Below are 25,115 nucleotides of genomic sequence, written 5' to 3'. Positions count from 1 at the left end.
GGTGACACACACAAATGTTTTCCGATCATTTCCTTTTTTCCTTATTTATCCAGTAATGACTAAAATTCTTGAACTGCAAGCAAAGACTAAAAAGCCCATGCAAGTATTTGACCAGCAAAACTGGTACTAAACTGGTGGTGGGAGGTAACAAATATCTGTATGGTTTAAGCACAGTGGTGCACACAGAAGGGCCCAATATTTCCCTGACTCTTCCAATCATCCATCCATCCTCTTCCACTTATCCTTATCAGGGTCGTGGTGGGGGGGCTGGAACAAATCCCAGCTACCACAGGGCGAGAGGTGGGGTACGCCTGGGACAGGTCTCCAGTCTGTCACAGAGACAGACGGACAACCATTCACTCTGATTCACACCTAAGAGCAATTTAGAATGACCAATTCTAAACTACCACTAACTGCATGTCTTTGGACTGTGGGAGGAAGCCGGAGCACCTGGAGGGATCCCACACAGACACGGGAACAACATGCAGAACCCACACAGACACGGGGAGACCGTGCAGAACCCACACAGACACGGGGAGAATGTGCAGAACCCACACAGACACGGGGAGAACATGCAGAACCCACACAGACACGGGGAGAACATGCAGAACCCACACAGACACGGGGAGACCGTGCAGAACCCACACAGAAAGGCCGTGGACAGGTGGTGGAATCAAACTCAGGACCTTCTTGCTGTGAGGCGACAGTGCTAATCACCCCGTCACTGTGCTGCCCATTTCAGTCATATGATGCAAAAATGAATACAGCCCACATTAAATACCCATAGTTCTCTTCAACAGGGCAAACATTTTGACACAAAACCATCCTGAATCCTACAAACTGCAGACAAAATGTGACATGCTGGAGAGCCAAGTACTCTACAGTGTGCTGATAGATGAAGGGGCTCTGTTGCTAAATTCAAGGAAAAAACAACAACATGGAACTGCACTATAAAAATTTTGACCATGAAGTTTTTCAGTTTTAAAAATAAAAAACTTGGCTTTACTGAGTCTGAGCGCTCGTCTTTTCACAGGCACACGAGTGAGGCGAAATAAAAAGCACAAACAAGCTGCGTCATTTTAGAGTTCTGTGCCTTTAGTTTGTGTTTTTCAGTTTCTTTGTTTTTGATATTAAGATATTTTGTGCTCTATTTACACCTTATAGAAGAAAGAACTATGTCTTATCTAAATAAAGTGATTTGACTTTACTCTGAACACACATCCAGAGCTTTGAGATCAGTGACTCAACAAGGGAACGAGCTCTGCTTTCTGTCGCCCTTTTGCTTTTAAGCTTTTAGGGAACGGCATAAAGTCCCTGAGTGTTTGAAAACAAGCATCGAGTTCCACTTTCTCTCACTTGGTGTGAAACCAGATGACCAAAAAATTAGATCAGCATTAACCATCTAAAGGTTTGTAATTGTTCTGGTTCTTTTAGATATAAGTCTTAATAAATAAGTTTTCAGATGTATTTGATTTATGGGACTTGGTATCTGGGTTATTAGATCACATTTGTTCCTTAATAATGGGATTTTATGCTTTTTCATTGGTTCCTTCACCAATCCAGGCAGTGCAGATGGAAATTAGTTAGCTAAATCTTACAATGCATCACTTCTCTGACCACATTAATGTTCTACATGACTCCTGACAAACTACCCACCCTTTGCTGGCAGCTAACAGATCATCTGCAGAGGAATGGCTTATTTGAAGAGTTTCAGTCAGGTTTCAGAGCTCATCACAGCACAGAAACAGCTTTAGTGAAGGTTACAAATGATCTTCTTATGGCCTCTGACAGTGGACTCATCTCTGTGCTTGTCCTGCTAGACCTCAGTGCTGCGTTCCATACTGTTGATCATAATATCCTATTAGAGCGATTAGAACATGCTGTAGGTATTACAGGTACTGCACTGCAGTGGTTTGTATCATATCTATCTAATAGACTCCAACTTGTACAAGTAAATGGAGAGTCCTCTTCACACACTAAGGTCAATTATGGTGTTCCACAGGGTTCAGTGCCAGGACCAATTCTGTTTACATTATACATGCTTCCCTTAGGCAGCATCATTAGAAGACATAGCATAAATTTTCACTGCTATGCAGATGACACGCAGCTCTATCTGTCCATGAAGCCAGGTAACACACACCAATTAGTTAAACTGCAGGAATGTCTTAAAGACATAAAGACCTGGATGGCCGCTAACTTTCTGCTTCTTAATTCAGATCAAACTGAGGTTATTGTACTCGGCCCTGAAAATCTTAGAAATATGGTATCTAACCAGATTCTTACTCTGGATGGCATTACCTTGGCCTCCAGTAACACTGTGAGAAACCTTGGAGTCATTTTTGACCAGGACATGTCCTTCAATGCACATATTAAACAAATATGTAAGACTGCTTTCTTCCATTTGTGCAACATCTCTAAAGTTAGAAATATCCTGTCTCAGAGTGATGCTGAAAAACTAGTTCATGCATTTATTACTTCCAGGCTGGACTACTGTAATTCTTTATTATCAGGATGTCCTAAAAACTCCCTGAAAAGCCTTCAGTTAATCCAAAATGCTGCAGCAAGAGTCCTGACAGGGACTAGAAAGAGAGAGCAGATTTCTCCTGTTTTGGCTTCCCTTCATTGGCTTCCTGTTAAATCCAGAATTGAATTCAAAATCCTGCTCCTCACATACAAGGTCTTAAATAATCAGGCCCCATCTTATCTTAATGACCTTGTAGTACCATATCACCCTATTAGAGCACTTCGCTCTCACACTGCAGGCCTACTTGTTGTCCCTAGAGTATTTAAAAGTAGAATGGGAGGCAGAGCCTTCAGTTTTCAGGCCCCTCTTCTGTGGAACCAGCTTCCAGTTTGGATTCAGGAGACAGACACTATCTCTACTTTCAAGATTAGGCTTCAAACTTTCCTTTTTGCTAAAGCATATAGTTAGGGCTGGACCAGGTGACCCTGAATCCTCTCTTAGTTATGCTGCAATAGACGTAGGCTGCCGGGGATTCCCATGATGCATCGAGTTTTTCCTTTCCAGTCACCTTTCTCACTCACTATGTGTCAATAGACCTCTCTGGATTGAATCATACCTGTTATTAATCTCTGTCTCTCTTCCACAGCATGTCTTTATCCTGTCTTCCTTCTCTCACCCCAACCGGTCGCAGCAGATGGCCCCGCCCCTCCCTGAGCCTGGTTCTGCTGGAGGTTTCTTCCTGTTAAAAGGGAGTTTTTCCTTCCCACTGTCGCCAAAGTGCTTGCTCATAGGGGGTCATATGATTGTTGGGCTTTTCTCTGTATGTATTATTGTACAATCTACTGTGCAATATAAAGCGCCTTGAGGCGACTGTTGTTGTGATTTGGCGCTATATAAATAAAATTGAATTGAATTGAATTGAGCAGTCACGTCATGCCGCTTTAAATTCTAAAGCACGTTGCTGCAGTATTATAAAGAAAGCTCAACAATCACATGATTCCATACAAACAAGCACCTGATGACAATGGGACAGAAAAACATCCTTTTAAGAGGAAAAGAGCTCAGGGAGGGCGAGTGAAGAAGCGCTCAGAGCATCCCATGAAGCCCATTAACAGGTCACCTTACCCAGCGCTGCTATAAACTTCATCACAAAGTTTTATGCTTAATTTGAAAGCAGAGTGTCTGTCTCCCAAATCCAAACTGGGGGTAATGACTGTTTGCAGTTTGTTTCACCATCACAATAATTAATGACTTCATTCTGTGTAAAAAGGTGTGGAACGAGCAGAAAGAGCATGCACGTTATTGAAAACTTCTGACTAGCGCAGACCATTTCCAGCACCAAAATTGAATTTGGGCAAGCAGCAAAAATCTGTAAAATTACAGTTTTTTTCTATTGCACTTCCAATTTGTGACTTTGGCTCCAGTGTATGTCTCTTAAATAAAAATGTTTTATAGTGTAACTTTAATGATTTGGTTAGGGAAAAGGCTGAATTAGGTTAATGGCAAAGAACACAGTCATCCACAGCCATTACTGGGTCTTCCAGTAATGCGGGTTCCCTATTAAGTGCTTTTAACACACATTCGCCGGCCTCTCCACGCTCTGAGTTTTGATTATGTTAACGAGTGGTCATGCACGATTACATGCACAAGGGTCTTGGGTAGGCAGCTGATGAGCAAAGAAAGGCTTTAATGGAACACTTGTCGACTCTGCTCGTCTGTGCAAATCACACATTGGTGAAGCTCATCCCGTAATGAGACAAATCACATCAGCGTAATCATGTTTAATGTCATCGTTCTGTCTCCTTTCAACTCGGCCCGTTTGATGACTCTGTATTTAGCATTGGTTTGATTAAACGACATGCCCTCTTTTGACACAAACACTCGAATCTGACCTTTACACTGATTACACACAGTCTGCTATGCACATGCACGAGCCACAAATAGGAATTGTTCCTTTACAACTAAAGGATGACGGCAGAAGTTACCATCAAAAAGCGAGTCAGTTACACAGAAGTGAAATCAAATCTACGGACTACAAATATGGAAATTATCGTGTAAAACCTAGTGTACCAGAGCAGGGATGGGACAACAAATTCACTCTTTATCAACTTCCTTCTGAACGTTGCAGGCTGTACTTGCTGTTGTTGAATAGTGCGTGATACTGGAAAAGTGGGACAATGCCAACCTCATTTGGATGAGCGGTTTGAATGTTTTGGCAGGGACGTCGAGCAGCCCTGGGCCTGGTGGCCATGCTGACTTGTCAGTTCAGTCCAGTAGATTGTTTTCCGCACATGAAGTTATTAATTACTCCATTTTTTCAATAAATTGTGTTCTCCTCTCTACTGTGGTGGAACCAGCACTACACAGACGTGAAGACGTCTAAAAAATATTTCCATATGTAGAGAATCTGCTTGAATCACAAAGATGCAAAAACAACAATAGGATCAGAGTTTTATGGGCTGAGGGGTGCTTCAGTTGTTTAAAACATCCTGTTTCGATTTCAGAATGTGGGGTGGAGACTATCTGAGCAATCATAGGGAGAGAGGCGGGATACAACCTGGACGTGCTGCCACACATAGAGAACCTAACCTAACCCCACTAACTGCATGTCTTTGGACTGTGGGAGGAAGCCAGAGTACCCGGAGAGAACCCACGCAAACACAGGAGAACATGAAAACATGCACTGATTAATTCATCAGCAAAACCAGTTTGACTGCTCGTTAAATATCTAATAACTAAGCAAAACCTCAATTTTTTCCACATTTTCCAATTTGCAGACAATGAAGGAAAAAAATATTTGGTAGGTGGGAATTCCCTGTCCTCTTGTTGATGGCAGAGGAGAACAGCCAGACTACTTTAACCTGACAGGGAGGCAACAGTAACTCAAATAACCACTTGGTACAACTACAATATGCAGAAGAGCATCTCTGAACACAGCAGAGGGGCCACAGCAGCTGTTACTCCTGTCAGCTAAGGAAAGGAGTCTGAGGCTACAAATTACAAGTGTTGATCCCTGCTGCATCATTCGGATGGTGGGCTCAGACTTTACAAGCATGGATCCATTCTGCCTCGTGCAGGGGTTCAGGTTGGTTGTGGTGGTGGTTTAAGGTGTAGAGGATACACTTTGGGCCCGTTAGTACAAAGTGAGCATCGTTTAAACACCGCAGCCCATCTGAGTGCTGTTGCAGACCACATCCATCCCTTTATGACTACAGTGTAACCAGCTTTTGTGACTGCGTCCAGCAGGATTATGCCCCATGTTACAAAGCTCAAATCATCGTGAAGTGTTGTTTTATTAACATGACATGAAGTTCACTGGACTCAAATGGCAGCGCCGCAGGAATGAACCACGGAACGCACCATGCTGAACCCACGCCATGAAGGCTTAACAGTTCTGACGCCAGCAGGGGTCCAACATGGTACTGCAAAGGTGTAACCTCGTGGCTGTTAGTTTTGCTGATCTGGCCCAGTTGAGATCAAACTGGTTTCTATGTAGCTCATGAACTAACATGACTTTGACTCGCCTGCCTGGAGTGATGTTTGTTCAGCTATCTTTAAGAGGACACTTATTGACATTAATATTAGTTTAAATTAGTGACAAACCTTTTCCCTAACTGACAGCTGTTTATTTTTTATTTCAAATAACTCAGTTTTACTCAACTATGATGAACACATAACCTACCTGCTGCCAGTGAGCACGACTTAAGAGTCATATCTGTTCGAAACAGTACATTTATGATCACCTGCATGTGATGTGTTTCCAGGATTTTGTTTCCCCGACAGAATAAGAGACACAAAAAAGTCAAAAAAAAAAACAAAAGAATTGTTGCAAAATCGCCGCAGAAATAGAGATGAACAATTTTATTGTGAACTAACAAAGTTTATGCAAATATTTGTACTTACTGCAAAACAAATAATTACATGGTTGTAACTGAGACTGAAAAAAAGGCCGGTCTTTGGTTTAATCAGACATGTCTAAAATATTCCCCTTTCTCACCTGTAATCGACAAACACATCATTGAACAGGACTAAAGGATGAACTGAATGTAGGGATTTCTATTGCACTTCAGCTGATTTTAACATGAATCTGGCTTCCATATTTTTAACGTTTCTTGTAGTGTAGGACGCTCTGCCTCGTCCACACAGCTTGCTGTGCAGTAGTTAGACACCTGTTTGAGTGGAGGAAACTTTCTGTCTGGACCTGGACAGCCTGTGACGTCTGCTGCCTGTCTGTCTACCCTCTCCCTCCTCATACTGCTTCTGTCCTCTGACTTCTTCTTCCTTTCCCTGCGACAGTCCTGCGCTCTCCTCACTGACTGAAACAGCACTCTGTCCATCCAGAGCTGAGGCGTGGCCTGGCACGTGGGTCGGCTCGGAGCCGAGAAGCTCTTCGGTCACTGCGGCCGTGCTCATTGCTCCTAGGACCAACTCTGGACGTGACTCTGCCTTCGTCTCCTCCTGTTCACCACCTTCATCTCCTTCACCCTCAAAAAGTTCTGGAGTAAAAAACACAGTTTGGTCCTTTTCATCTTCGTCTGAACTCCCTGCTGCAGGTGGTTCGTTTTCACAGCTGGGCGGGGCCGTTACTGGAGCGGGCTCTGGAGCCAGACTGGCTGGGTCTCCTCTGGCTTCATCTGAACCATTAGTCTTCAGTGATGCAGAGGCGATCTGCTGGTTTTCTTTGTCATCAGAACAATGACATGTTTCCTGGCCAGGACTACTTGGTGCACTTCTTTTAAAAATGGGCTTCCTGAAGGTGTTGTTGGTGGGGGTGGAGGTGAAAATGGAGTACGGAGGCAGTGCTGCTCTTTTCTGAAGTGGGAGAGGCTCTTCTTGGGGACTGTGCTGCTTCTTCAACTGGTCTGCATCATGAAAAGAAAATGACACATTTTAACATTCAAAAATACACTTTTTCTCCTTAAAGCAGCTCGAAACTGACAGAAGAAACACGTTTAGACTGACACAGTTTTGAGACTGTCAGCAGTGTGTGCAATGAGGTCAGTTTATAAAGAAAGATATAGCAAATGTGAGCATACGCTCAATAGAGCCCGAACAAAGGTTAAGAGGATTTAATTAAAAGCAACAGTCCAACATCTGCTCATCAGCTCGCTCCATCGCCACTCAGGCATGCAAAAGACCTTACAGTAATGAGGCAAGCCACTCAACTGATCCCATGGCCCCCCGCCCCCAACGTCCACTCCCAACTATGACGGGTGGGGGGGCTACTGCTCCTCTACCACTCTATCCACCACACTGAACTCAAACAGACTAACAGCTCAACCTTGTCATGACCCCAAAGACAAAGGGCGTCGCCAAGGCGATGTGCAAACACGTCACCTCGCCGTACTTCCTCGTGGTGATGTCATGCTCCGGCACACCCTTGACAAAAACGATATGCACCTTTTGATCCCCGTCTTTCAATAGTGTCTGTGCATAAAAGGTCATGATTCATGAAAAATTAAGTTTGACTTGGCCCCACACCGTGTAATTCTAATATTACCTCCTTAAACACATCTCTAGCGTGGCCACCTTGGAGCAAAAAGACATCTGAAAGGGGTAGAAATGTCTCCATTTTCTGACCTTTATTTACACATTTGAAACACAAGAAGAGAGAGTGAGGACGTTCAGCCAACTGGAATTCAAACCAGGGAGTCTGTGTGATATGCACCCTAACAACCCGACTACCAGGTCACCCAAGATTGTTGGACACAGACCGCGAAAGACTGAGAACTGTGAAACTAACCCACTCTGTGTCAGTGCAGCTCCATAGCCACGGTACAGTACCTGTACAGTAACGAAGCCCCTTCTCTGTGTTTTTTTCTACATATGCATGAGAGTCCACTGACATGCAAAAATAGATACTGGACAACAGCAATTTTGGGGGGCTGGGGTGGTTTAGGAGGACACGGACATCACGGCTATTTCATTTGATCTTTTTAAAGGCGTCGTGAGTGCCGGTAAAAGAAACGCATTAATGCAACATGAATTTGATGACACGTGTTTCTTACTGCTGTACAGGACATTTAGTAGGTTTTTACACAACGCAGCGTACCACAGTCAGGTTTGATCGTCAAAGCATCCGCATAATAACTTGTGATTGTTTGAAGGTTAGTTGAATTTGTGGCCTCTGACATTTTTAATGAAAAATAAGTCATGAGCTGGAACACATCTTCATCTCACTGGTGGCAAAGTATTGGGGCACAGACAAAAATGAACAAATAAAGAAAAATCAGGACTGTATCAAACATTTTCTGCTCTAAATGCAGAAGAAGAAAGAAGAGGATGATACGAACATAAAAGGGTGGAAACACTGTGGGTGCCTGCACTGCTACTTGGCCCTCAATTACTTCATCGTTACTGCACATTTAAACCTCTCGGTACCATTCAAGGCAGCATTATTGGATAGGCCTTAACAGAAAGAGGACAGAGCCCAGCTTTGATGAACCGAGATCTATACCTGCTGTATTTTTTAGGTCCTTCAATAAGACTTTAAAGAGATATTGATCTTCCCGAAAATTCGTCTCTCAACAGATCCATCAATCTCACCTGCTTTTTCTTTCTGTTCAGCTTTCAACTGTGTATGGGAAAAAATGAGGTCGGCTGAGGGGCTTGAGTCCTGCTGGGGTTCAGGTAGTCTGACACATGAGATAGGTATCTGAGGTTCTGAAGCCTCAGGCGGACTATGTCCCTCTGCAGTGGCTGCTAGGTGGCTGCTGGGAGATGAGATGGTAGAGCTGATGGCCTGCCTGTCAGCAGGAGCCCCATCCATCTTCTTCTGCACCTGAGAGAATGCAACCAAAGACTGCATTGCATCGCTGAAGGTGCTGTGATGCTGGACAAGCTGGCGGACCCATTTAGACAGACCTGAGATTACAGACATACAACAGAGACAAGTGCTAGCAAACATCTTGCAGTGGATAACCAGTGCCATCTAGTGGTAAAACTGAGCAGATGAATAGTACAGAGTACCTGTGATGTACTTATTAGGATTATTCCTGTACCGATCATCCACCAGAACTAGAGCTCCCCAGTCATTCCTGTGGCGAATGCACCTGTAAAATCAAATTTGGAGTTTTCATTTAAGAGTGCAGAGGGCACACTTTTAAATATGAAGCAGCTGCAGAGGTTTACCTCCCCAGGGCCTGGTTCAGCGCTCTGTAGGCCTGAATCTCATACCAGCGACTGCCTGGGAGAAGACCTCTCGACTTAGAGTGCAGGTCATTGTACTTCATCTTCAGTTCCACCTGAAACACAAACGGAACAACTTTTAAATGTCTAAGAGTCCTTTTTGTTAATGGAGAACATTTAAAAACAACGGGTATAAAAAATACACGGATGAACAAAAAAATAAAAGCATTTCATCGAGGCTAAAATGAAAAACACAAGAAGCAGCAAAATCAGAGTGAAAGCAAAACATCAGGGCAACACGACAGTCACATGCCTTTAGGCAGTGAGTGTCGGGTTCAATTCCCGGCCAGCCCAGGGCTCAACTGCAGACTTCACCAAAATCAGACTGAGGTAAGAGTCGGGGATAAGAAGTCAGTAAAACGCAGCTAAAATTAATGAATCAAAAACAAACTGATTTGCTAATTCCATAGAGGTCCGATGTGTCCGACATGTCTGTGTTAATGGGAATGTGAAGCTCAGGGGTGCTGCAGCTAACTTCTGTGGGGTTTATAAGGAAAGGGTGTGTTAGCATTAATCGCCCCTCCTGGGTTGTGGTTTTTGTTCATTTTTGGCTTGTTTGTTGGTTTTCTTTTCCTTTACCTGTGTTCTAACATGAGAAGCTCTGTTTTGTATTCAGTGTAACCAGTTTTTGTGTTTCCCTTTTTTCTTTTCATAAACTGTATTCATAATAACTCAATAAAAATATTTTGAGTAAAAAAATCAGAGGGCTCCTCAAACTAAACTGAAAACGAGTGAGGACAGGTCGTCTTTCAGATGGGTTGAAAGTTGCCGGTGCTGTGGCGGGTGTCCCGGGAACTTCAACAGAGAAAGACTGAGATATACAACCAGATTTTATTCATTTTACTGACTCAGTTTTTAAAATATCCAAAAATATAAAGAATGGTAACAAATAAAAACCTAACATAATACCCTATAAACCATATAACTGTATGGCAACACCTTTGGTAACAAGGATTCATGCACAGTTAATAATTAAGAACAAATTGAATTAAAACTATGAAGGGGAACATCAACTGGGTAAACCATCCCCCAAAATATGAGTAAGCCTGAAGCCTGAAGTGGTGAGGTATTGCCCGTCTTCACAGACAGATGTATTCTGAAAGGGTAACAGAGGGGCTAAAGAGAGGCCATGACAGAGTAGAGCGGAGGAAGGAGGGGGCAGACAAGGTGGTCGAGGCGACATGAAGCATCCCTGCGCAAAAATGCCAGGAAAGCATCCATCCATTTGCATCTGTCGCTGCTGATTTTAGCGCTAACCTTTCAGAATTGACAAGTGAAAAGTTCAGCTGGCGTCTGACGGGATGCCATGCAGGGCAGGCTGCTGAACGGGGCTCTAACTGCTTTTGACAGGTACCGTGTGTTCGCCCAGAGCCACCAAACACAGGGCCATGACAGGTACAGGCTGTTCCCTCACGCCAATCACGCAATGCCACTGTGGCCTTCCTGGGCTTGTGTACGTAAACAAACAAGCAGAGTCACAGGAAATCCTAAATGTCACCCTAAACTTGATTTATGACTAATCACACCTCGTCCAACAAGCATGCAAACATGCATGCAACACCTGCTGCTACCTTGGAACACACTAAAACCGATAAAAAAGTTTTATAGGTTGAAGACTGCAAGCCGACGCTTATCAAGCGATTTAAAACAATAACAGAGCTTTTCAGTAGGAGGGACGTCCGTGTGGCCGTATTGCAGGAAGTCTTGAAAACGCTGCCGGGTTCACGATGAGAGGTTTGCCAATATGTGAGACACCAAAGCAGTTAAAGAATCTACTTCTAAACCCTGAGAAAGGCCGGTAGCCTCGAGCCGGTGGTGTCATCTAAATCCAATCACAGTCCGTTTCAGTGTTCCAGCCATCACATCCCTGGTCTGTACCATGTCATCGTCCAATCTGACATGACAGGTTGCATATGTGAAAAAGCCAATTCTGGCTGCTAGCAAATCTTACAAATGTGCAAGAAACCACAAGCTAGAAGGGATTAGTTAAAATGTCAAGAGATCGCTCGCTTGCTTTCGCCTTGTCCTCTACAGCAACCTGTTCATCCCTAAAAACATATATTTGACCACTAGGCATGATTCGCATCTGTTTGAGCTACATTTTACGCAGGGCGTGTGCATGCACGTCAGTGTCAGTGTGCACGCCCCTGGCAGTCCGGGACATCTTGTGCCTGTCACTGAGATTGCTGAGCGCCTCATCTGCCACATGTGGCTGAGCTGACAGCTGAGTGGCTCGTCTCCGACAGCCTCCGTGTGTGCGTGCCCACACTCAGGACATCAGGCTAGGACATCAGACTATCGCACTCCAATCTGCTCATGGATCAGCTCACACTAGAGCTTCATACAGACCTACTTATTCTTTAATTGTTCCTCTCAAAGTAAATATGGGCTCAAATTGTGGTCATAAATATTTTGGACTTGTAAATCAAATGCGTAGTTGTGAACTGAGTTTTGTAACCTTGTAAACCAAAATATCAGAAAATGTTACGTTCGTGCATCTACAGATGACACTTTGTTACAGTTTTTTTTGTTAAAGTCTGCTTACAGATACGACGCAAAAAACTACGTGTAAAACTCTGCGCTCAGGTTCCCTGGCTGTGTGAGTTTCAACTTGCCAGTACGAATTTTGACCCAATTTTTCTTCCTTTCAGCTGATTGGTCAATCACAAATTTACCAATCCAATCAGAGAACAGATTGGTTTGGCTGTCGGTGGTGCTTTACTGAGCTTCAGGTCCTGGAAGGGTAATACAGTTTGAAGCTGGAGGATCTCTATATGAATATCCCATAGGGGTCATACAAGCTAGGTCCCTTAACCTTCGGTAGCTGTTGAAAGGATAAAGTTGTGCTAAAGCAGTGGTCAGAAATACCATTATTACTTTAACACACAGTCAGGGCTGACCCGGGACCATTGCTGTGAGGCACACTGTGCAGCATAAAGGCCCTTACACAACAGACGCGCTCACCGCTAACTAAGAGCTAAGGATCCAAAACTTGTTGCGTTGACCGCTGTGCTCTGTCGTTTTTTTGCGGCAGCTCTACATGTACTAGATGTGCCCGGTCCACAGCGCTGTTGAAAAGGCTCTGGAGGTCCTTGTGTAAGCACGTAAACCTGTGACAAAAAATTCACCGAACTCAGACACCCACAGACTGTTTTCCTTCGTGGTGATGAAGGAAAGCGCTGGCACGTGAAAGGGCATTTCCTCTTCTAGGATCTGAAGCTCAGTAAAGCACCACCGACAGCCAAACCAATCTGTTCTCTGATTGGTCAATCACAAATGTAACAATCCAATCAGCTGAAAGGAAGAAAAATTGGGTCAAAATTCGTACTGGTAAGAACCTGAGCGCAGAGTTTTACACGTAGTTTTTTGCTTTGTATCTGTAAGCAGAACTTAAGAAAAAAAATTTGTAACTTGTGTAAATCTTTTTTACAAACACAAATTCTCATCTATAGATGCACAAACATAAAATGTTCACATATTTTTGTTTACAAGGTTACAAAATTCAGTTCAAAAGTACGCATTTGATTTACAAGTCCAAAATATTTATGACCACAGTTTGAGCCCATACTAGTAAAGTCAGGCTGCGGGACTGAGCTTAAGGTTGAAGCTTGCTGATCTGATGCTTACGTTCAAGTTGGCAATGAATGGTAAACCACACAAAAAGAACTGTAGAACCTGAGTCTGGCATCAGCCTCAACTTCTGCTTCAAAGTCGTCTTTGTTTCACGAGTGTTCTGACGTTTTTTGGTAAAAATCATCTTGACTCTAGTGTAAGCATTAACTAAGGGTCTCGAGTCCTCTTTAAATTTCATTTTGGTCTTTGTCATAAATCAGTCTTGATTTAGCCACGATTACCACCTTTGATTACCAGTTTCAAAACTACTTTGATTAAATTTCACTCCAATAATCTTAGCTGTAGCCAAAGCTCAAACTTTTTAAGACCAACCAAAGGACACGCAAAGCACCAACAAGGAAGTAGTAGTCACGTGAACGACAGGGTGGAATTGGCAAGCTGTAATGTAATTGATGAAACATGTTTTTGAAGTGCGGATATGTATTTAATGAATAAATCGGGTGAAAGGGAGCTCAAGATGACATATTGGAAAAAAAAAGAAAGTGACACTATGTTGGACCTGGAGACAGCACCTAATGACCCTCAGTGATATTACCCTCAAAAATATATTTAGAAGAATATTCTAAATTTGACCGTGGGGTGGGGACGGGTGGGTGTGGGTTCCCTGAGCTGCACAAAATGCAAAGCAGACAGCAGACCCCGAGCTGCTGCAGGGTTGGAGGTTTCGGGGGGGGCTGAGTATCTATCCATCCCCAGGACTGCATACTGTGTGTCAAAGCTGGACCAGCTGTGCGTAGGTGCAGCTATCACACTTCAGACGCACTTCCAGGACTTGGATTTTTCCCAACATTCCCAGGTTCTTTTTATATGTGCTAACAGAGTTAACAGTAACAGAAGGGCACTTGCATACATTAGGATAACACCTTCAGCTAAAAACAGTATGTTGAAATACAAAGCTATCTGAACCTTAAACACATGCATCTGTAATGTGCAACCATGCAAATCGTTTAGAGTTTAAAGTTTAGTGTTTTTGTTGAAACGTGTCTAAAATGGTTCATCCTTTTCCAGATGATATCATCTTCAACCTGTGCGGATTACTTAGGACCAACATTTAAATAGCTGTTGTGAAAAACCAACACTGTTAAAAACCATCATGGACAGCTTGTAATGAATCCTTGGTTAGACTCCGACTCATTTGATCACATGGCCAGGGTTGCTTGTTTTTAACTAGCATTAGACATTTGAGAGCTGCTTTAACAACACAGAAAGTTGGTTGGTGTTTTTCTCTGAGAGAATAAACTGAATTTTAGACACTACTGAACAGTATCACGAGGTGAAAATGCACTAACAAAAGAAGAACGAGGATTAAACAAAGGATAATCATGTGTTATGTAGAAGTCCTTCAGCTACTGATGACAAAGCCACATGTAGAGTGCCTTGAGTGTGCCTGGAGCATCCATCAGCACCTATTCTTGAGGATTTCCATGAACTCCTCAACATTCTGCAAAAATCCCCGTTATCCATTTGTTTTAAAAGCTTACAGGCAAAGAATTCAAATGCTCTGGTGTCTCTAATAAAGGGCAACCACAAAGGTTAGCTGTGTTCTTCATTAAACTGAGAGAGATGCCTTATCAGTTGTAAGTGTCTTTTTATTGCTTGTTAAACCTACCTATTGTTTGACTTACTCACGCAGGACGTGACTGTTCACTGTAAAAACATGCCATTGGAAAAACTCAACATAAATGTAATTCCACCTTTGGCAAGGCTTTCTCTGCAGAGGACTTTTCAAGTTCAACCTTTGATCTTTGTCACAATAACACAACAGGCCAGTAAAATGCAATGCTACGTGCTCTAGCGTCTACAGGTTATGCCTGTCTGGGAATGCAGGCCGCGCAGGCATCGAGAGAGCTGGAGTAGTTTAAATGGAGAGAACAGGCCTACACCTCTTATCCTAGCAATGGGGTGCTGTCGTATAACAGCAGAATGAGTGAGTTAATGTGTCTGGGTCCATGTGTGCTCTTAGGAGAATGCACACGTTAACACTAGTGCATGGAAGTGACAATGTAAGGACATGTCACATATGTGTGTGTGTGTGTGAGCCTGTATGCATTAAAGGAATGTCACTGTGAGACAAGCCGAGTAAACGTGATAGCGTGCTAATACATGAAAGGTGTATACAAACCCAGACACACCAACACTGTTGGAAAAAAGCAGCATTACTCCTGGGAGTTAAAGGCAGGGAAAAATCAGTGAGTAAAGAAAATATTTTAATATGAGAAAGAAGAGGTCACATGATCAGCTTGTGAGGCACTTATTCGATCATCGTCTACACGTCAAAATTATCAGTGCATCTGTCTATTGGGTCATAATGACAGGTGACTTAAATAGAAGATGCTGGCTTCAGGATCACACACTCTGTGTACCGTGTAATGAGCAGAACTGCACCATGTAAAAGATAACATTTCTTTGTAGCTGTTTCAGAAACAACATTAGTACAACTACAGGTGAGTTCTGTAATATCTTTGCCTGTTTGCTGGTCTGGAGTACTGAGCTGTGTGTTCTCACAATGCTACAATCTTCCCAGGAGTGGATGCACCAGGACATTCATCATAAGGTCACCACCTGATGTTTAGAGCTACATCTCAGACTCTACAGGCCTCAATTAGCATGTAAAATTTAAAAGTTTACCAGAGTACACTAAGAACTGTCAGGAGAAAGCACGTCGCAGCACCGCTGGGGTTTGCAAACCTCAGGACTTCTGGAACATTGGCCTTTTGACAGACGTTTGGCCGTAATGCAAAGCACCATGTTTGACAAACACCAAACATCTCAGACTAACTGTCAGCACGGTGGCAATGGGATAATGATTTGGGCTCATTTAACAGCCACTGGACCTGGAGACTTTGAGCTGTCCAACAGAGAAAGCTTGGGCAAAATTGAGTCATACAAACTGGACAATGATAACAAGCATATCAGTAAATCTCCAACAGAATGACTGAAAAAGAGAAGAACCAAGGTGCTCCATACAGACAGGAATTACTTCAAGTTATTGTTGATTGGTTGTGTTATTGAAGCATGAGGTATTCTAAATTTTTCATAAAACTGCACAGAACCCCATGAAAACTTTATTTTGTCATATCTAGAAATACTGACTGATCTGATAATGGCTACATTATTATAACCTTTGTTTGTTTGAACCACTCTGTCCCTTAAAGCAGCTGTTATGTGTCTGACATAGGGCTACAGTGGTCTGTGTGCTAGTTTAGCATGTTATGGGAGCTAGCTACATAGGCTCAGAGTCATTAGTGTCAATGTCCTCTTCCTCTCAACAGTGTAATGGGGTTAGCTCAGAGACCTTTAGAGCTCCCAGGGGCTTCTCTGGGGGCTGCCTCTGTGGCTGAAAGAGAAGATAAGAAGAGGACGGAAACACGACTAGAAGGCAGTACAAAAGAGATGGAAAGATAACGTGAAAATCAGGTTTTAAAGAGATGATGAAAATAGGGAAATAGAAACTGTTCTGGTCTGTCTGGATTTGGTGATTCCAACAGATTCAGTCCACAATAAATAGAACATTTGACAGTCAGTCTTTTCAAACATAAATTACATTTTTATGACTTCTGTCACATCTGAATAAATGTATTGTGTCTCGTTGTTGTATAAAGCTGAGACTAATAAAAACGGATTAGCTCCTTCTGCTATAGTGGAAGCTAGCAGTGCTGTAGGTATAAACATAAGTGATATAGATGGGTCTAACATGACTACAGTTCTGACACTGTGGAAAAACTACACTAACAACGTGTTCTTGTTGTATAATTAAGGAGGGAAAAGTGAAGGACAGTCACGGTCAGAAGCAGTGCAAAGTGTCAGTAGACCACCGTGGAGCTCCACGCATGTTGCAAATAAACAAAGGTTGTTGATGCACAGTGTGTCATTAGAAATGCACAATGTCTTCATGCTTGGTCAGCTCCACGTACCCCTTAACTAGCTTTGGCTTCCTCGACCCCCCACCCCAGTGTTATGTTCCTGTTTCTTCCCGTCTGCTACGCAGAAACATCGCTTTCATCATACTGAAAATCGTCTTTTATTGTATTTATTCCATAACTTTGTCAGCCTAATGAATAAATAACACAATATAATTCAGTACAACCAAAAACCAAACATTAACAAAACAAAATATAACCAGAACGACTCAGACAGACACAGCAAATCAGAGCAGGATCACGAAGTGCTGGGGTGCACAGTTCATGAAAGTTGGCAATGCTTTGCTGAGACAATAACTGCAGGGGTCCAAACCTCCTCTCACACTAACACTGGCACAAAACTGTGAACTGGGAGCTTGGACAACTATTGGACACACTTCTTCAACGCTAAAACCAAGAACATCCCCCCCAAAAAAATCAAACAAATAAAGAAAAATCAGCGAAACCGAAGACATGCCCTGAGAGCTGACAGAGGTGAAACTGACAGCTGAGGTGAAAGGCAAAGGTGAAAGGATCCAGGAAGCCTCAATCAGCCACACATCTTTCTACCCTGACAGAAAAGGTTAGTGAAAGCTTCATTGTGCTCTGACAGCAGGATCAGAAGGAGTAAAGGGGAGGAGAAGTGGGAGGCAGGAGGGGAGGAAGGGACTCAAACTTAAAGGTCAACTTTATCTGCTAAGGACAGGCCAGACACGGCAACATCGCTTTGGGATTTTTTTTCATGGATCACCTAAAAGGGATGCTCTTATTTGGTGTGTGTTTGTGTGAGCGTGCACATTTATGTCTGTGAGATATCGTGTCCAAAGTGTTCAATACCGGAGGCACAGAGAAAAAACAGAGAAGTGAAGAAGGAGATGCTTACAAACTAAACAGGTTCCAACCTACACTGTGCTGCCAAAGCCACGTTTTCTTTACAAACAACTGCTTTACAAATTTTGCACAGGCACTGTTAAAGATGGATGACGCTATAACAGAGATAAACAAAGGTGGAGAGCTGCAGATGTTACATGTGTAGCAGTTTTTTTTTAAAAAAATCGATATTCTTTCTATCATACCTCATGTTTTGGCTAATTATGTGAAAGTGATTCACATTTTGGATTTTATAACATTAAATTGTTACAACATTTTTATAGCCTGAGTAAACCTTCCTGCAGCCCACACACCCCACAGCTTGTCTGGACTGTTGGGATCTACTTGCCTGGAGGTCTTTAATGTTGGGGAAGGGAATTCCAACGGCGACTACTGCCCTGGCGTTGTCGTCCGTAAAATCAAGCCCTTCACTCACTTTACCCCTACACACAGCAATCAGCAGTGCACCATCTATATCAAAGAAACGACATACAGCACACGCCATGAGCCGTGAACATGGAGTGGGAGAAGGCGTGTATGTGGTATGCAACTATGTTCAAGTGGTACGACTCAGTCAAATGGATGCCAGGCAGATCTAGCATCCATTTGAAGGATTCATTATCCACGTTTTTGGATAGTGAAACAATTTCTGTCATGTTCTTTTGAGAGTCGGGGTCTGTGTATGAAAATGGCTGCAATTCCTAAACACAGATGTAACAAAGAAGAAGACTAATAACATGTAAACAATTAAATGAAGAGAGGTGTGTAAACACATAGTGAGTGAAGAAGAAACACCCAGTGCATCATGGCAATCCCCAGCAGCCTACGTCTATTGCAGCATAACTAAGGGAGGATTCAGGGTCACCTGGTCCAGCCCTAACTATATGCTTTAGCAAAAAGGAAAGTTTGAAGCCTAATCTTGAAAGTAGAGATAGTGTCTGTCTCCCGAATCCAAACTGGAAGCTGGTTCAACAGAAGAGGGGCCTGAAAACTGAAGGCTCTGCCTCCCATTCTACTTTTAAACACTCTAGGAACAACAAGTAGGCCTGCAGAGCGAGAGCGAAGTGCTCTAATAGGGTGATATGGTACTACAAGGTCATTAAGATAACCTTAATGAGCTTATAGATCCTTGTAATAGAATAATATTAAATCACAGCCATTGACAAGCCCCCTTTCTAAAGAAACAATCAGTGTTATTCACTTCACCTGTCATTGGTCATTGATCAGTTTCTTATTAAAATTGCTTCTAACAGAGGTACACAAACTTTGTGACAATAACAATAACCTGCTAAATTCTGGATTATTCTACAGTAAATTATTCGTATTGAATCACTAGTAAACAGCAGCTGTTCCAAAGTCAGCATAACAATGTGTATCAGTCTCACCTTTTTCTTCACAGTATTTGATGGCACTGTAGTACGTGTGAAGCAGCTCATCAAAATCTCCCTTGCCTCCACCACCACGGGGCTCTGTGATCACCGTTTTCTGTTGCTCTAGCTTGTCCCAGAGACCAGTTTTGGTCCATCGGTCTCTCAGTTTATCCAGCATCTGATCAGAAAACAGGAAATACATCACCACGGAGGATTTTAGCAAACAGAATGTACAGTTAGGTCCATAAATATTTGGGCACTGACACAAGTTTTGTTTGTTTTACCTGTTTACTGAAACGTGCCAATGATAGTTATATAATGGACATGGACATAATGTGTAGACTCTCAGCTTTCATTTGAGGGCATACACATTCAAATTGGATGAAGGGTTCACCAGTTTCAGCTCCCTAACATGTGCCAGCCTCTTTTTAAAGTGACTCAATTGACTCAAAGTCTATTTCACAAGCAGTTGCGGGCTGTTCCTTCGTTATGTCATTATCAGTTAAGCAGATAAAAGGCCTGGAGTTGATCTGAGGTGTGGTGCTTGCATTTGGAAAATTTTACTGTGGACAGAAAACATGTGGTCAAAGGAGCAAACAAGCCATCTTTATGCTGCGAAAACAGAAAAAACCCCACCCACAATATTAGGAGTGGCAAAATCTTCAGTTTGGTACATCCTGAGAAAGAAAGAAAGTACTGGTGAACTCAGCAACGCAAAAACACCTGGAACACAATAGTGGTGGATGATCGCAGAATCATTTCCATCTCTTCACAACAGCCAGTGATGTGAACAACACTGTCCAGGAGGTCGATACTCAAGTCTACCATAAAGAGAAGACTGTGTGAAAGTAAATCAATTCAATTCAATTCAATTTTATTTATATAGCGCCAAATCACAACAAAATCGGCCTCAAGGCTCAGGGTTGACTGCAGGGTGTTAGCCACTCATAACCCTCAAGAATAGAAAGGCTAGATTGGACGTGGCTAAAAAAAAACATCTAAAATAAAACAGCACAGTTCTGGAAAATCATTCTTTGGACAGATTAAACTAAGATCAACCTCTACCAGAATGATGGCAAGAAAAAAGTAAATGTACTGATTCTCATATAGCACTTTTCTACTCTCCTGGAGTACTCAAAGCACTCTAGACAACACGCTGCATTCAACCCATACACATCCATTCACACAAGCACTATTATCTATACTTTGAGTGCTTTCTAACTATTATTCATACGCATTCATGCTCCGATGCTCCGATGGATGCATCAGAGAGCACGTTGGGGTAAGTATCTTGCCCATGCAAACTGGGGAAGCCAGGGATTGAACCACCAACCTTCTGATCAGCAGCCAACCTGCTCTACCTCCTGAGCTGCAGCCAGTATGGAGAAGGCATGGAACAGCTCATGATCCAGAGCACACACACAGAGCAGAGGCACTGGGATTGCTGGGGCGTGCACGGCTGCCAGTGGCACTGGGACACTAGTGTTTATGATGATGTGACAGAAGCAGCTGAATGAATTCTGAACCTGCATTATACTTGTTGAAGACTAAACTTTGGACAGAATGGCCTACAAAGAAACAGCAACTGAAAACAGCTGCATCCAAAAGGAGGAAACCTGCATCTGGTGATGTCCACGAGTTCAAGACTTCAGGCTGTCATTGGCAGCAGACGGTCTTCAGCCAAGTATTAGAAATGAACAATTCATTTTCAGTTTTAACTTGTCCAACTGCTTTAGTTCCTCTTTTTGTTCAACCCACTGAATTAAAGCTGAAAGTCTGCACTTCAACGGCATCTGAGTTGTTTCATTTAAATTTCATTGTGGTGATGCACAGAACCAAAATTAGTCCAAATATTTATGGACCTAACTGTATATCTGCAAATGAGTAACCCACCATCTTCAGACAGCGTTAATCTGTACCCTGTGTAAGGTACCACACTGTAAAATATTAAAACACTTTCGAAATCTAAAACAACCTTGCAACAAGAAAAGCAATTAGCTGCCCGTGTTTGCTCCTGTGTCTTCACGCTGCTTGGATTTCTTTTCTCGACTTTAACTTGGCAGAGAGCTGATGTATTTAAACCTCCTCTGCAATAAAAATCACTGTTGCTGTACTATTGTTAGTTCAAAAAGTCAGCAGCTCTCCGGGGAGGCACATTGATCTAAAAGGCCTCATCCTAGCCCCACTTGTGTTGGTCCTGTGCAGATTACATCCTTGAATAAGCATGGCTTCACAACCAGAAAGAAGCTTCACTGGCGTGGAAATGTGTTAGAAGGGTCAAATAAAAGTTCTCCTCATAGTCAGCAGAAAACTTCTTAACGGGTTAATAGTGTCAAACTGTCGATCCTGAGCTAGATGCAGGTGAGATCTTCAGATGGGAGGAATGCAGAGGACATTTGCAGACTTGTAAACCTATTGTGTTCACCTGAGCAAACAGCCAAAACACCACAAACCAGCACACCTCAAACAGAACAGAAGTTTACTTTTTGGGTTTTGTGCAGTACTGAGGAAAACAACAGAAGTAAATGGGACAGCAGGGGAGCGCTGATATATTTTTGCAATCCAGTGTGACGGCCCCACACCGATCAAACGAAGCATGGGAAAGATTTCATCAGGTTGGTGCCTACTAAAGCAAGCGAGGTCAGAGCGTTTGCATCAATAAAACATGTCTCACTCACTAAATATGCAGTGTTACATCAACAAGGACCCCCCTTACGTGCATCTTCAACTCAGCAAACTGTTTGCCCTGCAATTGCTTTGCAGTGCAGTCTTAAGCGAGAGATGAATAATTCAGGTTATGTACTTTAGGCTGATCTACCACTAAACAAAACAGCCATTATCTGCCAGGCTGCACTTGGAAAGGAGGCGATTCCACATGGAGATGAGTATGGAGACAAAATGTTCTTACTGATAAAGCTGATGTGACAGAGTCTGACAGTGTTTTATTCTCACTACACAAAAGGTTGGAGTTTGTATTTTTAGCAATGAATAACACAAAGTGCCTTTCAAAATAAAGGTTTGTGGTGAGTACTTAGGTCGCGGATCAGTTTGGGCAATCTACCAATATATTTGTGACTTCCAATCTAACGTCTGTAATCTGATTGGTCTCTTTTGGTCTGTATTGATCACTAAAACATGATGATGATCGTCATGGCTCATCAGAAGATCATGGGATTTGGACAGGGATACTAGTCTCCTAATGCAGCGGTCCCCAACCCCCGGGCCTCGGACCGGTACCGGTCCGTGAGTCGTTTGGTACCGGGCCGCGCGAGTTGAGGCTCAGGTGTGAAATCTGTGGTTTTCAGGGTTTTTATCGGTTTTCAGCGTTATTTTGTTATCGTTTTTATCGTTAACTCGGTTTTCCTGGGTCTTTTCACGTGTGTTATGAATAAATCTTCTTTTTTTCGGTACCGGTACTAGTTTTATTTTGTTATATTTATCCGCGACACCTTAAAGGCCGGTCCGTGAGGCAAAAAAGGTTGGGGACCGCTGTCCTAATGGGTTGGGGGGGGGGGCTGTCTTAGCTAATTATAGGCCAATCTCCAACCTTCCTTTCTTCTCAAAAATCCTTGAAAGAGTAGTTGTCAAACAGCTAACAGATCATCTGCAGAGGAATGGCTTATTTGAAGAGTTTCAGTCAGGTTTCAGAGCTCATCACAGCACAGAAACAGCTTTAGTGAAGGTTACAAATGATCTTCTTATGGCCTCTGACAGTGGACTCATCTCTGTGCTTGTCCTGCTAGACCTCAGTGCTGCGTTCGATACTGTCGACCATAATATCCTATTAGAGCGATTAGAACATGCTGTAGGTATTACAGGTACTGTGCTGCAGTGGTTTGTATCATATCTATCTAATAGACTCCAATTTGTACATGTAAATGGAGAGTCCTCTTCACACACTAAGGTCAATTATGGTGTTCCACAGGGTTCAGTGCTAGGACCAATTCTGTTTACATTATACATGCTTCCCTTAGGCAGCATCATTAGAAGACATAGCATAAATTTTCACTGCTATGCAGATGACACGCAGCTCTATCTGTCCATGAAGCCAGGTAACACACACCAATTAGTTAAACTGCAGGAACGTCTTAAAGACATAAAGACCTGGATGGCCGCTAACTTTCTGCCTCTTAATTCAGATCAAACTGAGGTTATTGTACTCGGCCCTGAAAATCTTAGAAATATGGTATCTAAGCAGATTCTTACTCTGGATGGCATTACCTTGCCCTCCAGTAATGCTGTGAGGAACCTTGGAGTCATTTTTGACCAGGACATGTCCTTCAACCCACATATTAAACAAATATGTAAGACTGCTTTCTTCCATTTGCGCAACATCTCTAAAGTTAGAAATATCCTGTCTCAGAGTGACGCTGAAAAACTAGTTCATGCATTCATTACTTCCAGGCTACTGTAATTCTTTATTATCAGGATGTCCTAAATAAATAAAACATTGGACTTATTGTATGCCAACACCAAGGAGGCATACAGCTCATCACCTCTCCCTCCCCTGGGGGGGCTCAGATCACAATCTGGTTCATCTCCAGCCTGTGTATAAACCTCTAGTACACAGAGAACCAGTTGTGAAACGCACAGTAAGGAAATGGTCGGCAGAGACTGAAGAGACCCTGAGGGACTGTTTCCGTTCTACTGTGTGGGACAACCTCTGCAGCCCCCTGGAGGATGACCTCAACAGCATCACAGACTGCATTACAGATTACATGAACTTCTGTGTGGACAACACCGTACCCATCAAAAAGGTACGGTGTTTTTCTAACAACAAGCCATGGATAAATCCTGAAATTAAGGCTCTCCTCACGGAGAAGAAGAGAGTCTTTAGATCTGGAGACAAACAGGAGCTGAGAGTTGTTCAGAAGAAGCTGAAATGGAAGATAAGGCAAGGAAAGGAAAACTACAGGAGGAAGATGGAAGAGCAGCTGCAACAGGACATCATCAGAGGGGTTTGGAACAGCCTGAAGACAATCTCAGGACAAAAACCAACCCCCCAGGCTGCAGGAGACTTGGGGTGGGTGAATGACCTAAATAAATATTTTAATAGGTTTGATCAAACACCCACCCCTCCCACAGCATCGTCCCCCCTGCTGCAATCTCCTTCATCTTCAGGGACTGCCTGTCCTTCATCTCAGGACTTCACACCTCTCAGCTTCACACATCCCAGCTCCCAGTCATTACACCCACCCCCGGCTTCTGTGGACTCCAACATACACACCCCTCCCCCAAAATCCACTCTTTCTATCTCAGCACTTCAAGTGAGGAATGAGCTTCGCAAGATCAAGGTGCAGAAGGCTGCAGGTCCAGATGGCGTCAGCTCCAGGCTCCTGAGGTGCTGCGCAGACGAACTGTGTGGCATCCTAGGTTATCTGTTCAACCTGAGCCTGTCACTGGGGAAAGTACCACAGCTGTGGAAGACCTCCTGTGTGGTACCGGTACCAAAGACCTCCCATCCCAAGGACCTCAGCAGCTACAGGCCGGTAGCCCTGACATCCCATCTGATGAAGACCCTCGAGAGGTTGTTCTAAACCATCTGCGCCCCATGGTTAGGTCTTCATTGGATCCGCTGCAGTTTGCTTACCAGCCTGGCATCGGGGTGGAGGACGCCATCATCTACCTCCTGCACCGAGCTCTGACTCACCTGGAGAAGCCTGGAAGCACTGTGAGGATCATGTTCTTTGA

At 43.2% G+C, this 25,115-nt stretch overlaps 1 protein-coding gene across 4 annotated transcripts in view; it reads right to left on the bottom strand.

Annotated features, from left to right (window-relative positions):
* Positions 1-6,310: 6,310 nt before the first annotated feature.
* brip1 (BRCA1 interacting helicase 1) overlaps positions 6,311-25,115 on the bottom strand; it is a 43,947-nt gene continuing 25,142 nt past the window's right edge. For all 4 annotated transcript variants that reach the window (XM_025898433.1, XM_005474437.4, XM_025898434.1 and 1 more), the window contains exons 15-20: positions 19,440-19,602; positions 18,404-18,525; positions 9,596-9,708; positions 9,434-9,516; positions 9,011-9,328; positions 6,311-7,326 (exon numbers count right to left, since the gene is read on the bottom strand). In XM_025898433.1, the coding sequence (XP_025754218.1) occupies positions 6,626-7,326; positions 9,011-9,328; positions 9,434-9,516; positions 9,596-9,708; positions 18,404-18,525; positions 19,440-19,602 (1,500 nt within the window). In that variant the 3' untranslated portion in view covers positions 6,311-6,625. The remainder of the gene's footprint in view (positions 7,327-9,010; positions 9,329-9,433; positions 9,517-9,595; positions 9,709-18,403; positions 18,526-19,439; positions 19,603-25,115) is intronic.

This window comes from Oreochromis niloticus, linkage group LG14 (genome assembly GCF_001858045.2).
Source record: "Oreochromis niloticus isolate F11D_XX linkage group LG14, O_niloticus_UMD_NMBU, whole genome shotgun sequence".
In the NCBI taxonomy this organism is placed as follows: domain Eukaryota; kingdom Metazoa; phylum Chordata; class Actinopteri; order Cichliformes; family Cichlidae; genus Oreochromis; species Oreochromis niloticus.
The sequence above is the reverse complement of the archived record's forward strand: the minus strand, read 5'-3'. Positions and strand labels throughout refer to the sequence as shown.